Source organism: Gallinula chloropus (assembly GCF_964237585.1).
Source record: "Gallinula chloropus genome assembly, chromosome: 6".
NCBI classification, from domain to species: domain Eukaryota; kingdom Metazoa; phylum Chordata; class Aves; order Gruiformes; family Rallidae; genus Gallinula; species Gallinula chloropus.
In genome coordinates this window covers 30,118,099-30,132,798 of record NC_140091.1, presented here as the reverse complement: position 1 = coordinate 30,132,798, position 14,700 = coordinate 30,118,099, and the positions used below count along the sequence as shown (strand labels likewise).

General features: G+C 38.9%; 1 protein-coding gene across 1 annotated transcript in view; it reads right to left on the bottom strand.

Annotated features, from left to right (window-relative positions):
• Positions 1-14,700, bottom strand: part of VAV3 (vav guanine nucleotide exchange factor 3) — a gene marked incomplete at its 5' end in the record, with an annotated part of 162,607 nt that overhangs the window by 52,334 nt on the left and 95,573 nt on the right. Inside the window, 3 exons of the mRNA XM_084266232.1 lie at positions 2,091-2,113; positions 11,451-11,551; positions 13,559-13,660. Of these exons, the coding sequence (XP_084122358.1) occupies positions 2,091-2,113; positions 11,451-11,551; positions 13,559-13,660 (226 nt within the window). The remainder of the gene's footprint in view (positions 1-2,090; positions 2,114-11,450; positions 11,552-13,558; positions 13,661-14,700) is intronic.

Sequence of the window (14,700 nt, the reverse complement as noted above, 5' to 3'; positions counted from 1 at the left end):
CTGCAGCAGAAAGAAAAGAAATTTAAAACTACTCCTACAGTGAAGGTAATATTATTGAACAAGAACAGAAGATGCAATTATATCTAGGGCTTTTTTTTTTTTAAGATGGAGACTGTATTGCGAATAAGGATTGATGTACAGTGGTGCGTAACTATAGATTTGCACAGGAGAGGGAGAGGGGCAGGAGTGAGAAAAGCAGTGAGGACGATAAATATTTAAGTGAAATGAAAAAAAATTATGATAATTCTGTGACAGCATAAGCCACATACACCAAAGGACAGATGGAAAATAATTGTAAAGGAAATAATTCTTGAGCTGTATAAAAACCTGTTCAATACTCAAATATACTGCAGTACCAGTAGATTTTATGACATTATTGGTATGAAATCAAAATGTTTTCCAAAATTTCCAAAACGTCACCTACACTCAACTTCCCCTCCGCACAGCGAGAATTAAAGCAGGCACGTAAAAAAGCTTTGTGTAACAATGAAAGCAAGCCTGACCTCTTGGATCAACGCAATAGTCAACAGCAAATCAACAGCTCCAGAATGGAAGCCATTTTTCCCCTCACAAAAAAAATAAAAATGATTTCCCAATCAAGCTAGGAGGTGAGAAACTGAGAAGAAGAGATTAAATACAACCAATATATGTATTTTCTTCACCAACCACAGTATGCTCACCACAGTTAGCGTTACTGAGCCTGGCAGCCTCGTCCACAAGGCCCAGTAAGTGATCTGCTTATGGCTTGCAGTGCTGCCTGTCAGCTGTTCGGCCAGCAGGTCATGCTGCAGTTTGATCCACCCTCTTACTCTGCAGGCATTTCTAGGCAGAGACACAAACAGCTGGGCAGCACGTAGCAAGCAGCACGGCTTAGGGAGCAATGAGGAGAGCAGAGCAGGCAAGCGGCAGCGCCTTGGGCCCGGCATGGTCTGTATGCACAGCGCAGCCCTCCTCACTCGGACTGCCCCAGGCCACCTCACCCTTCCCTGCCGGGCCCACGAAGCCAATGTCTGCTGCTGCAGCCTGCACACGCCTGAAGCCCACAGCCAAAATAATGCTCAGCAGGGGTGCCAGGGGTCCACTCACCTGGACCCGGCCTCAGCTCACAGCAATGTCAAAACATCTCAAACACCAGAGAGCAACAGTGCAATCAGCCCTGTACACAACACCCTCTGCACCAGTCACGTCAGCAGTAACATCCTTCCAACTCCATTACCCATTGTAGCAAAAGCACCAAACGCAGCAGTAGCATACATGCTCATACATTGCTCATAACCAGCGTGTCGTTTAAGCAGTTAAATTGCTGTAAACTTCTCATCTAAAATTGGTGCTGGAAGCTATTACGCTCCACATTTAAAGTTCTGCTTCTCTCCTGCCAGAACTGGGAGACAAAATCCAAGTGCAGTGCCCTTCAGTACCTCAGGAGAAAGGCACCAGGACCTGGCAAGAAAATGACCCCAGGTGGCCGGCAGCCTTCTTGGGCTGACAGCAAGATGCACTACACGCACCACAGAACCTCCTCCTTTACGGGGCCCATTTTATAATCCTCCCAAGATTATGTTAACTCCATAACCACTACTGGATATTTTGGAACTTTTTACATGAAGAGGCAAACACTGCGCTGCCAATCCCAATTGCCCAGCAGTCTAACATGACAGAGACTGGTACACTAGCACGTCACTCCAGCAGGACTCGCTAGCATTAAAAACAACAACAACAAAAAAATCCAAAAAAAGAAGCAGATTACTTTTAATTCTGGTGTCAGATTTAGTCTAGGAACAGTAAGGATCTAGACATCGGTTATGAAGCAATGTATGGGTTTTTTTCCTGTAACTTCAAAAACACATCCCCACTCCCTTCCAGTGCTCTCAGCCAAGTGAAAATTGACTCATGCTTTGAGCACAATACATCTATATTTAATTATGAGAACCTTCTTTCTTCAACAATTTCTATTTTCCATCACTCTAAAGAATCTGTTGTTAAACGCAGAAGAAAAACAAAGCTGCTCCAACAGCACATGCACAAAGTAAATAAGGAGCTCTTATGTCACTGACAAAACAAACATCACATGCAAAGCAAGTCATCCTTACCTCATGTTTCAGGTACCGATGTTCTGAAACATAAGTAAAAATTGGCATTATTGACGATTGTAAATTGTCCACTTTTGCTATATAAATCTCAGTCTGCGCCGTGTTGCATTCAGAGAACGCTGCTGCCTTCCTTTGCTACCTGATACCTGCAGCTGCTGGGGCTGCGCCAGGCCCCGCTGTGCAAACCCAACCCCGCTGCTCTGGCTCTCCTCCCCGCTCATTGGTCCTGCCCAGCAGCGCCCAGCTGCCTGGGACAGGCTCCTTGCTCAGAGTTATGCTGCGCTTTCCAGCAGTGCCACAACAGTCTGGTCCCCTAGACTTCACAAACTTTGAGAACAATTCGAAATACTTTATAAATAGTGACTCTTCAGGAATTCAAAAGCTACCTTTTTTCATTGCAAGTCAAGTTTGTGCCTTTTCTTGTCTGTATTTTTGTAGCATGCCTACACATACCAAGATAAGACTATACTGTAAGCTTCAACATTTTCAGTATTTCTTGCCTTGAAGTTCAATTCAGCATTGCATTAGTATACCACAGAATCTAAAGTCATTGCTGATTTGCCTCTTTCACTATGAAGCACCTTGTACTATTTAAACTATTTAAAAAGAAACAGTCTTGTGGGACATCAGGAGGGCTTCATCAAGACAGCAATACTTTTCCACACATACACATGACTACACATAAAAAGACCCAAAAAAAGGGGTATTTTTTTCATTTTTCTTTGAATGTCTAATCTGGTAAGATATTTGGGTGTACTCTAGCTCTTTGTTTGGTGCCTTATCAAAGCACACAGAGCTGCCTTCACCTGTGTGGACGCTGTAGGACTGCACACGCTGCAGAGGCAAAGCAGTTACTGCACATGCCTGGTCTGTGTGTCGCCACATCTGAAACCTCTTACTGTAATAGTTTGTAAACAGTAAGCCATATTCACAGGAACTCAACTAAAAAGCTTTAACTGCAAGTAGATCCATCCTGCAAAAAACCCCACAAAAAAACCAAAAAACATTAAATATGAAGCGTGGGAAAAAAAAAATCCTTGGCTTTCTAGCATTTTATGCAAAGATAAGGCATGCTGAGACCAAGCACGCCAGCTGAGGACTCTGGGCCAGGCCAGAGAGGCCCAGCCTGTTTGCCACTGCCAGAGCGCTCGCTCTCCTCACGTACACATTCAGTCACCGTACAGCGTGCCAAAGGCACGTCATCTTGTCAACTGCAGAGAACACTTTCATGATTATCAACTTTCCAAAAGTATTGATTTGCATTTGTACAGTGAGCAAAGAGAAGAAAAATAAGCTTGCCTCAAAGGAGGAGATGAGGGCAAACTACTGAGGTTTTCTAAGGAGCCTGAGAGAATTAATTGACTATGTGTAGCTGAAAGTCAATACAATTTCAGTGTTTACTTTCACAAGGTGATATGCCTTTCAGAATTTTTGCCAAAATCTGAATAAAATCACCAGGTTTTAATATTTCATCCCAGCATTACAAATAACTTCAAATGAACAGAAATAATTTAGGTAAGTATTTACAGGGGATGGGGGGGGGGGCTAAATCCAGACTTAGGGTTTGTTTTTTTTTAAATGGCCTATATTCAGTTCTGCAGACCTTCTGTTAAAAAAAAATAAATGAAAAGGTCATTCTATCCTCCATTGGAAATGAAATTGATTTTTAATTGCTGTCGAATATTACTTTTACCTCTAACAACTACTGCAAAGAAAACTAAATAAATTCATTCCATTTGGTGACTGCAGTATACCAACACTTTTCATTATAAAATAAGAAATTCAGTGATCTTTATTAGTGAAATTGACAGTAGGATTGAGTGCACACTCAGCAAGTTTGCTGATGACACCGATCTGGGTGGTGAGGTTACTGCACCAGAAGGATGGGATGCCATACAGAGGGACCTGGACAGGCTGGAAAAGTGGGCCCAGGTTAACCTCATGAGGTTCAAACAAGCAGGGTCCTGCACCTGGGTCAGACAAGCAGTCTTAAGGAAAAGGACTTGGGAGTACTCATGGACAAAAAGCTGTACATGAGCCACCAATGTGCAGTTGCAGCCCAGAAGGCCAACTGCATCCTGGGCTGCATCAAAAGAAGTGTGGCCAGCAGGTCAAGAGAGCCCCTCTACCCTGCTCTGGTGATACCTCACCTGGAGTACTGCGCCCAGCTTTGGAGCCCTCAACACTAAAAGGACATGGACCTGTTGTAGCGCATCCAGAGGAAGGACACAAAAATGATCAAAGGGCTGGAGCACCTCTCCTGTGAAGACTGACAGAGAGTTGGGCTTGTTTGGCTTGGAAGGCCACTGCAAGGCTCCAAAGGGACCTTATGGCAGCCTTCCAAAACCTGAAAGGTGCCTATAAGAAAGCTGGGGAAGAACTGTTCACAAGGGTACATAGCAATAGGATGAGGAGTAACAGTTTTAAACTAGAAAAGGAGATATTTATGTTAGAAATTAGGAAAAAAAAAAAACCTCTTTAATACAAGGATGGTAGATCACTGGAACAGATTGCCCAGAGAGGTAGTGGAGGCCTCATCCCTAGAGATATTCACCATCAGGCTTGATGGGGCTCTGAGCAACCTGATCTAGTGAAGATGTTCTCTGACAACTGCAGAGGGATTAGACTAGATGACATTTACAGTTCCCTTCCAACATAACACATTCTATGATTAACTTTCAATAACTGAATTTAAGAAAGCACTACACAGGAAGGTAATCAACCTTCCTGATAACTTGCATAACATCACTTAAGGGGGTGTATTTTATTAATCTATAGTTTTAAAGAGCCTATTCATAAAATAATGCTTATGCTTCTCTTATTTCATGAGAATTTAAATGTTCTGATACTTCAGATTAATCCATATTGAATTATGTGAATTGCTTACCCATGATATATCTTGTTCTCCAAATGTTATAGAAGTAAAAACCAAAACCCCTCATTTCTTTATTTCTATTTTTAGAAAAAATGTTGGAGGATATCTACCAGCAGATATTCTACATATGACAATTTTATCTCAAGTTCTTGCTCATCACCAGTGGGCCAATGGAATTAAGTGAGTTCTCAGTTCTGAAAACAAGCTACTTCCACTGCCATAGTTCAGCACAATTTTTAGGGTTTTTGCTTGTTCACTGAGGCCATGATACCACTGTGGCACATTTTGATAATTATATTTTACTAAAAAAGCTACAGGAGCAGCAGCTGCCTACGATGAGGCAGCACAGATCAGAAAATGGGAATAAACTGCTCCTTAGGGATGCAGCAGAGCAGCTGGATTTACATGCTAACTAAACAGAGTAAATAAAAAGACTATGTAGGAAACTATTTACTTTCCTATTCTAAAAGAAAATTTAAAATATTAGAAGTGCAGGAAGTATAGAGTAAGGCACTTGGAAGGAGTTGTAGGACTATCTTCTCCTTTCTGATCATTTAGCTACTCATTGCATAATCAGAAGAAAAGCAAATTGCAACCTAGAAATACCATAATGTGGGATTCTGCACAAAGTATCAAGCCCCTAAGTGACTTTTGTTCAGGTTGAGCAAGGCTGGTTAAACTGTACAGCTTTACCTTTGTTGAAGTTAAATAGAAAGTGGCATGACTCCAATAAATGTTCTGGGATTTGAGCATTTACTTGTCAATGCTGTTGATGTGCTGGGTTTGGAGGAGAGCCAGCAATTTTGCAATCACCGATCCAGCCAGCAAAATGGTAAACAGTGAAAGCTGCTGGTTCCTTTTACATGTCACAACTGCATGCTTTTTATGAATAAACTGCAATGTGCTGAAGCAAGCATAAACAGCATTAACCAACATGTTGGGCATGCACATTACCCTAAACTTAACCCATTCATACAGTAACATATTCTTTCAAGTTCATCACACAGTTGAAGAAAGTTCTTCTCTACCACCTAAGGAAATGCAGTACTTTTTCAAATGGAATTACACAAAGGAGAAAGAAATTGTGCATAAATTAACTAAGAATTACAATTAAAATGCCCAGTTAATGTTTTTCATCCATTTACGTCCTAACAAGAGATGCTTCCAATGTTCCTTGGGAACAGAAATAGAAAGAAGAAAATTTTGTGGATTTGGCACTGTATCTAAAATATTCCAAACATTTTCAGATTCTATAACCATTATTTGAGGTTCATCTAATTGAAATATTCACCAGTTTGTGGAACCAGCAAACATTTGCCTGTGAATACTTAATTCAATGTAATTGGGTGGACTTGGAAAAATTCCAGTCTGGCAATAGAAATGGATTGTTAATGCTACTGCTTCAGACTAGGAAACAAACTGGAGTTCTGCAGAGTATTCTGGGCAGAGTGATACTGTTTTATCAATTCTGAAAACCTCTGCAGAAATTGCAATGGCCACAGAACAACCAGGACAATGAAAGTAGGAAAATGATGGAGACAGCCTCTTCCTTTGTCTACTACAGGTATGTCTTACTCACTCTTGCTTGCCAAAGGTCCCCCTCAACCATTCCCAAATATAAACTCTTCCAAGTAGTGAGAGAGCATGACTAGGTAGGAAAAATGGTCCTGGGCTTTGAAATGAGACGCAGGATTGCAGCAGAGAAGACAAAAAAGGTAGAAAGGGAAGAGCAGACCTCAACACCAGCCACCAAAGAACACCACGTATGCCCTTATAAACGGCCCTGTCAGAGAAATACGTGCATCCATTCTGTAATCCTTGTGTTTGAAGGATTTTTTTAAGGCCTCCTGTTTCATGCTGCACAATCAGACTCAAAGGAGTTAATCAGCCCATTTGCAAAAAAGAGGGGGCATCCAGGATGTCAAGTAACAGAAAAATACATTAAAAATGCCAAGGACTGTCTAAGCATGTACTGGGCAGCATTTCAGGCGAAAAAAGTTAAATCAATAATGACAGCAAAGAGGACAGAAGACTTCAACCAGCACTGCTGATTTATAGCAACAAGGGCAGGAACAATAACAAGAAAAAAGAGAATAGGGGTGTCGGACACAAGATGCAAACATTTTGTTCTATTTATTAATTCAAGTGATTAACTCTGCATCTTTTATCAGTGCAACTTCTACAGTTTGTTGAACTGGCCTTCTTTGAAGCAAAACATCTGAAGAGCTGGCATATGTTTGCATATAAGGAATAGCTTGACAACACAGCAATTTATCTTCAGATTTTGTCAATGTTTCTCTCATAAGTGTATCATCTAAATCTGACACTTATTAATTCTGTCGTTCTAAAGGTTTCATCTGTCTTTGGATGTCTGTCTTTTGAATTTTCACAAACTGTGACTTGGAAGGAAAGATAAAAGGATATAATCCACTACAGGAGGTTCTGAGCATTATTTCAGAAAGGCTAGCAAAAGCATCTGCTCAGTGGTCTAAAAAAGAAAACAAAATTTTAAGCTGTACAAAACCAAGACCGCACTGAGGAAAATCCAAATGCCTTTAGCAAAATTAATGGTATATTCTCATTACAGTGCTTTGAATTCTGGTGACCTCTTTTCAAGTAGACCTGTAGAAACAGAAAAGTTCTACAGAATGGGAATGAAAATTACTTGAGGAACAGAAAAATCTCCATCTATGGAGAGATAATAAAAAAAAATTCGAGGCTATCAAGAGAGTACACTAATAAGAAGTCATGAGAAGTTATAAGATAGTTTATCTTATATAAGCAGGTAGTCAAACCTTCCATTGACTCTTCTCACACAAAAACCTACACATTAAAAAGATAAAAAGGTCAAGCATAACCAGGGTAAGATATGCAACCTACAAAAAAATAAAATCAACAAAACCCAAAACCTTTATAGAACTCACTGTTCCAAAAATTCCAAACCACAAGTAGGTATTTCTATCAACAAAAACAGGGAAAGTATGCAAAAACATCAACAAGATGTAAAAGTTCTTAGAACACCAAAAAGATAAAAAGAAAATTTCACAGGACTAAGAAAGTAGCATCATTCCCAGGCATTGTCTACCAGCAAGGGTTTGCACTTTCCTGTGAGGCAGCTGGATACGACCATTGGCAGAATGGCAAAACACCAGATTAAACAGTCCACACATATTATGGGATACACACACATTCCATGTCTGCCTCCATAACTAATACCACCTATCTGGGGAATAATAATGTCCACTTTCCTAAAAGGATTATTGTGTTTTGTGTCCATTATACCCTGTGAAAACGGCTGTAATAGTCCCCTAGAAACAAAAGAAATATATAGTGATGCAATAAATGTTCCAGGCATTTTGCTACTACTGAAGCATTCCAGCTATTTCTTATCTAATAGCACTCTCAGGCTACCTTTGCTAGTTTCCCAGAGGAGCAGCAAATCACACTGCTAGAAAAATTTAATTTATCAGAAATTAATTTCTCTAAAGATTCCAAAAGGGAAAGCTTCAAAATTAAAACTATGCTAAAATTTTATGCATGTAGAGCATACATTTTCCACAAACCACAGTGAAAGTGGTAAATTTTACATAGTGTCTTTTAAAACTATTCATAACTCAGAAGGCATGGCAGATAACTTATGGGAGACCTCATTTCTCAGCATAGGTCTGGGAAAGTGAAAACACAGCCCCAAGAAAATCATTCATACACAAGTAGTATAAATGAGTATTTTAAAAGTTTGAATTTTCTCATCCATTTCAGGACATACAGGGAAGCAGGAACGGGTAAAGCTCCTCCTTAAATCTTTCCTTACTCTTTGCATGTTATGAGTTGGCAGCACTGCTCCATCAACACTTTTCACTATCGCTGAAAAGGCAAATGAATACAAATGGAAAACACTACAGGAAAAATATCAGTATTTCCCTTCCTACTCATCAGCCAAAGGCCAGCATCCGGTGGAAAAAGGACATGTTTTCAGCAAAATTATTTGTCCTTTCCATAGTTAGTAATTCAGAGCAAGGGGGACCATGGCAAAAATGGTAATTTAGAGTTTGTTTTGCAGCTATGACCTACTCTCAGAGGAAGGTGTAAGGAAGCCACAGCCTAGCACCTCCTGTCCTTCTGCCTCATGAGCAGGTGGAAAATAACACTTACTTAAGTTACAGTAATCTGTGACCTTTTACATAGAAGAAAAATAGATTGAAAAGAGAAAAAAGTTGGAAGAGATGACAGAACATGGAACACCTGGCTGTAAGTTCAGCACGTAACACAAAACAGTATCTTGAAAATCCAGTTGCTTCCAATTTCCCTCAAGAAATACTCGGTCTGGTATCATTTAACAAAAATCAGGGCAATGATTTAAATTGAAATCCAAAATAATATTCTGCTCCTTTGAAGTAGTAAAATGATAATTTATTCCATTTACAAAGAAGCAAAAATGTGATTTCTTCTTATTTTGTTCCCTCTAGCAAGTACACAGTATTAAATATATATGCAGGAAAACTGCAAGAAATCAGACCTTGTTTTATCATTGGTCATTCTTACAGATACATGTCATACCATATGTGTCCACAGATCTTTACAGAGAAAGAGAGACACCAGCTCCTGCCTCCTGGGGTGCCAGCTAGCCAATTAAAATAAAAACTACAAAAGTTTTAAAACAGAAGGTGCAAAAGAAAAGAAAAAAGTAAAAGTAGGGATGGTTTATACCACAGAGATATAGCTCTTCTGTAAAAAACAGCATGTGTTTTTCTACCCTATTAAATTCAAATGTAATTGGTTTTAAATATCCAGGTTTTAACACATTTTTAAAATATTTATTTTCTTTAGAACATCTGTAGGATTGTCTATGAAAATTATGGTTTCCAAAAAGGATTTCAATGAGAAATACTGTGTTTTCTTGTATGGGTTTCGGATCTAGAAAATGCTACTTTTAAAAAATAAGCCCAAACTTGGAGCATAGCATGGAAGATCTCCAATACAGGAAAACAACAGAGAAGTCGTTCACTGACTGCAGCACAAGTCAGTACCTGCCATCCTGAGATTTCATGAAAGAATGAAGCAGGCAAGTAAAGAGCGACCCACAAGCCAAGAAATCAAGAATACAAGTGTGGATAAACACAAAACCAAGCTTATACAAATGAAAGGAACAGAGAGCTAGAACCAAAATCTTGAAGCAGCAGCTTAGTGCAGAGCAGTGGATGAAGTCACGATGTAATTCAAGCAGTGGGAGAGAGACTGTCTTTGCAGGAGCATTTTGCAAAGATCGTAGATAGCAAAGTCAAAAAGAAAATAACCCAATGGAGGGGGTTACAATAGGTAATCAGAGGTATGTGAGACATGAGAAATTTCACCAGCTCTTATAAAATAATTCTGGGAAGGATTTAGAGAAGTTAAAACAATTAATTAGAACTTCCCCAACGTACACAGTTACATTTTCCAGAAATTATCATGTGTTATTGTGGCTTTTCACTTTCAAACTCATTCAAACAACAGGAATCCAAACAAATACATGGGGAGGAAAATTGCCAAGTGAAGGGGTCAGGGGCTGTGGACAGTGAGTCTGCTCCTTACCCCTAATCAGTACCAATTATCTCTAGAAGGACAAAACAATATTCAAGAACCTGGGCAGAAGAAAGTCAAAACTGACACTACAGTTACCTGACTAGCTGGCAGTAGAGTAACAAACTCACTGTCACCAATTGAATAGGGACAGGGAAGGGAAGGGCACAGATAGTGAGCACTAACATTTGGCACAAGCAATAGGAGATCCAGATGATGTCAGAGAAAGAATTACAGAGACACTTCTGAGCAGAAAGGGAATAGGTCAAATTTGGAGTCATCTGAGGGAGACCAAATGGTACCTGACGTCAAAAGGGTCCTTAGGGTCCCAAGGAGCAGAAGAATAGGGGAAATGCACAATGACAACAGCCAGGGAAAGAAACTCAGAGTGCAGCAATTGATTAAAAGAAGAGGGGGAGAATAAAAAAAAAATCCTTAGATGTGGGAAGCAGAGAGCCATCAGTCACCTTTTTGTGAATGTGTGGAGTGGACAGAAACCATGGAAACCAAGGAGATGAAAGAGGAAGCTGAGGCAACACAAACAAACAGCTTTAGGAGCTGAGAGAAAAATATGAAAATTGACATAAAGGGAGAACCACAAGGATGATAGATGATATGCCATACAGTAGGTGTGACATATGAGCAGTCTACGATTAAAATGAGAGCAATTCCTTGTTGTATGCGACATTGACGAAGAAATTGGGTTTGACCTATAACTGTTCTTTCCTGCTTTCCAACATTTCAATTTAGTAGCAATAAAAATCCCTATGAATCCTAAATGCAATTCTAATTGTGCTTATAAATGGTAGTTTCACAAGTATGTATGTTACAATAAACACAAATTAGAGGTAAATTAAACCTTAATTATATCTAGCAAGTTTTATGTTCTAATTAAAAACTGTATTCTAACAATAAAAATGACATACCACTTGAATTACCTCTGCCACAATTGTCTAATCTTCCTAAACATTCTTTGTGTGCTCCAGCTCCACATTTAGAACATAAATAGCCTTGATAAAATGTTCCCCTGTAAAATAAAATTCAGTAGTGATACATTAGAGGTGATATATTCCATGCATAAAACGAAATAAGAAATCTAGCAGAAGGTATTAGAAGTCATTTTCTGTTCTGCATAATGATGGTCCTTAAAGGCTCAAGAAAAAGTGACAACTGACAAGCAGCTCACCTACTTTTCATCACTACTAGCCATTTAAAAATCACAACCATATAGTTCTTCTGGACTACTAGGAGAATAATAATCTCCATTTCCATTTAGCCCAAAGCAACTTTGGCACAGTACACTTGAAATTGTACCATTATGTGTCTATCCTACTATAGATCTGCAGTTCGTTTCATCTCAACAGGAATTTGACCGACCCTACAAAGAGTAAGATCCATTTCAAGGAAATGGTAAATATATATTTAAGCATTAAGGAGTTTATAGGCTACACTATAAATATTCTTGAATTTCAATTTGTTAAAGAACAAGATGGCTATCCAGGTGCACTTTAGTTAATATTCAGAGCTCCCAAATAAGGAGTCGCTTTCCTTACTCCAATTCCCCTTACTGAACGGGAGTCTGAGTTTGAAGAAACTGATTTTCCCATCTATGTACCTAAGAGAAAAGTGATACAATTCACTGAAGGGCTAACAGGGAAACAGGTTTTTTTTTTGTACACATACCTCTGAGCAGCTATATGAGTTTCATCTACTGATGTATCTTGCTCCCTTTCACACTAGACCTGTCTGTATCCGAGATTATCCTGACCTGTTTGAGGTGAGTATGCATCCTAGTCTAACATGACACCTTCAGCTTCGAAGGAAAAGCAGGTGTCACACAGAAAATAGGATTCAACAAGTTAAACCTGAATAAAATGTACAGCAACTACTATTTACTACAGCAGTTTCTAGACTGTTAGTGATGAAACATTTTTAAACAAACTCAGAAGTATTACGTATGAGAACACAAAGCCAACAAGAGAAATAAGTAGAAATTACAAAAATTATTTAATGCAACCTTCCATATATTTTTTTTTACCTTGTTGCTACACAGGAACACAAGATTCTCCAGGTAAAAGTACAGAACATAGTATTATACTTCACTACAAACACATGTAAGACTAAGACTTCATCCTTGCTTAAAGACTGGTTACTAAGTTTCAGATTTTTTTCAACTATTTACGTATTAGTTTATGTTGGAAGCTTAAAATTACAATCAGTCTTTAGAGGTGCTTTAGGCACTTTATGAGGCTGCCCAACAAGCTTATGTTACCAGTTAGATATCCAAGTGCATGTCTGTATACATCACAAGGTACTATCTAGGGATACCCAAGCTACTTGGGAGCAAATTGGCAATATTAAGTTCACAATATCTGCACCACTCTTCACAATCACTTTGACCTTACTGCATTAAGAAAAAAGAATCATGTAAAAACAAAAAAGAAAGTGTCCAGGTCAGTGTAACTGTTCAGGAAAAAGGCTGCTAAAGGAAAAAATATGTGACATGGAGGAACATACCTGAGGTTATTTTATTCCATGCCTGTGGTTAACAAAATCATTACCCATACTTCAAATGCCCTTTCTAACAAGCTGTGGCTACATTTTTCTGAACATCAAAAACATGCAATGTGCACCTGAACTGGCCAAAGTTTACAAAGCTTTTGCATCTCCAAATTGCACTATGAAATTTAGGGACAATATGAACGTCTATACCATTAGATGTTCCATATTTATAAAAATGCCAAGGTAGCTCCTGAAAGATGACTCAAATAATGAATGAGAGCCAACAAATATGCAACCACGTGTCTGTTTCAGAGGAAAGAGGCAGAAAATATGGAACTTCTAAGCTTAAGGTAACCTTACAAATCCTTGTTCATGCTTTGATTATGAAAGGTTGCTAATACAATGAGAAATGCTACATATGATTTCATGGCTTGTCTCCCTTGGACAGGTAACCAGCTAGCCATGCATTTCCACATAGCCCTTTCACTCAGATATTTCACTGGGGGGGGTCCCATAAAAAAATCCATCTTACCTCAGAAGCATCTGACAGACTTTGCATGACGTCACTCGACTGAAGGTGTGCATTTTGAACTCATGAAAGCTTGTATCTGCATAGTCTGGCCGTATGTTTGACCTAAAAAAAAAGTGAAAATCCTCTTAACTTGATGAAATCTACAACATAATGCAGCCTTCACAGCAGGAGGTCTGAATCCAGAAACAACTGGTTTTATTTACATTGTAGAGTTTTCCACTGAGGTGAAACAGAAATACAGACTTTTCAACACACCTTGAAATAAAATCTGAATTATAATGCTATGCACAGCTGGTCCTCAGAAGACATCCTGGAACTACCTTAGCTGTCGCAACAACTAGAAAACCAAACATCATCTGTGTTTTATTCTTGATCAAGTAATAAGGATCACTTTATGGACCTACAGAACACTCATGTTTTCATTCTCAAATGTTTTGTTACATCAGTGCACAAGGATGAGCAGCTCACACTGAGAAACACCACATTAGGAAACACTAGCAGCAAGTTTAGGATAGTTAGGTGACAATTATTCGGCAAGACACAGGATGAGTCCTTTCAAAAGCAATTATAAATATTTTCTGGCATTTGGATAATCTTTCTTAAATGAGTTGCCCAATGCCTACAGCTGCTGCTACACACACTTAATTTTTTAAAAAAGAGAAATATACACACTGATAAAATACCAACAGACTAGTGGCAGACCAATTTCCACAGGTCAAATTTATCTACAGAACACTGGTCCACTACTGTACATGTTTTGTTTATCCTCCCTGTTGTTCTCCTTTAAAAGCAGAAGTACAGTTTAAAAATGCCCCATTCATCTTCCCCATTTCAAGACTGGGGGAAAGAACAGGAATTTTGAATACTTTTTTTTTCCTATTCAGTACCACCCCCAAACTAGTTTAACACTGTTAGAACCAGTGCTAGGTACTTAATTTTAAACTAGATTGTATCAAACAGGATATATATATACTTTTAGATAGAGAGAGATAAAGGATTAACAGACTTTTTAATATTATTTATACTGGAATGCTTTGGATTCCAGAGACTTCTGGTATCTTTCTAGCAAAAACATGGGAATGCAGGAATTAAAATGGGGGAAAACTCCTGAAGAATACAAGAATCTACAACACACAAAAGAA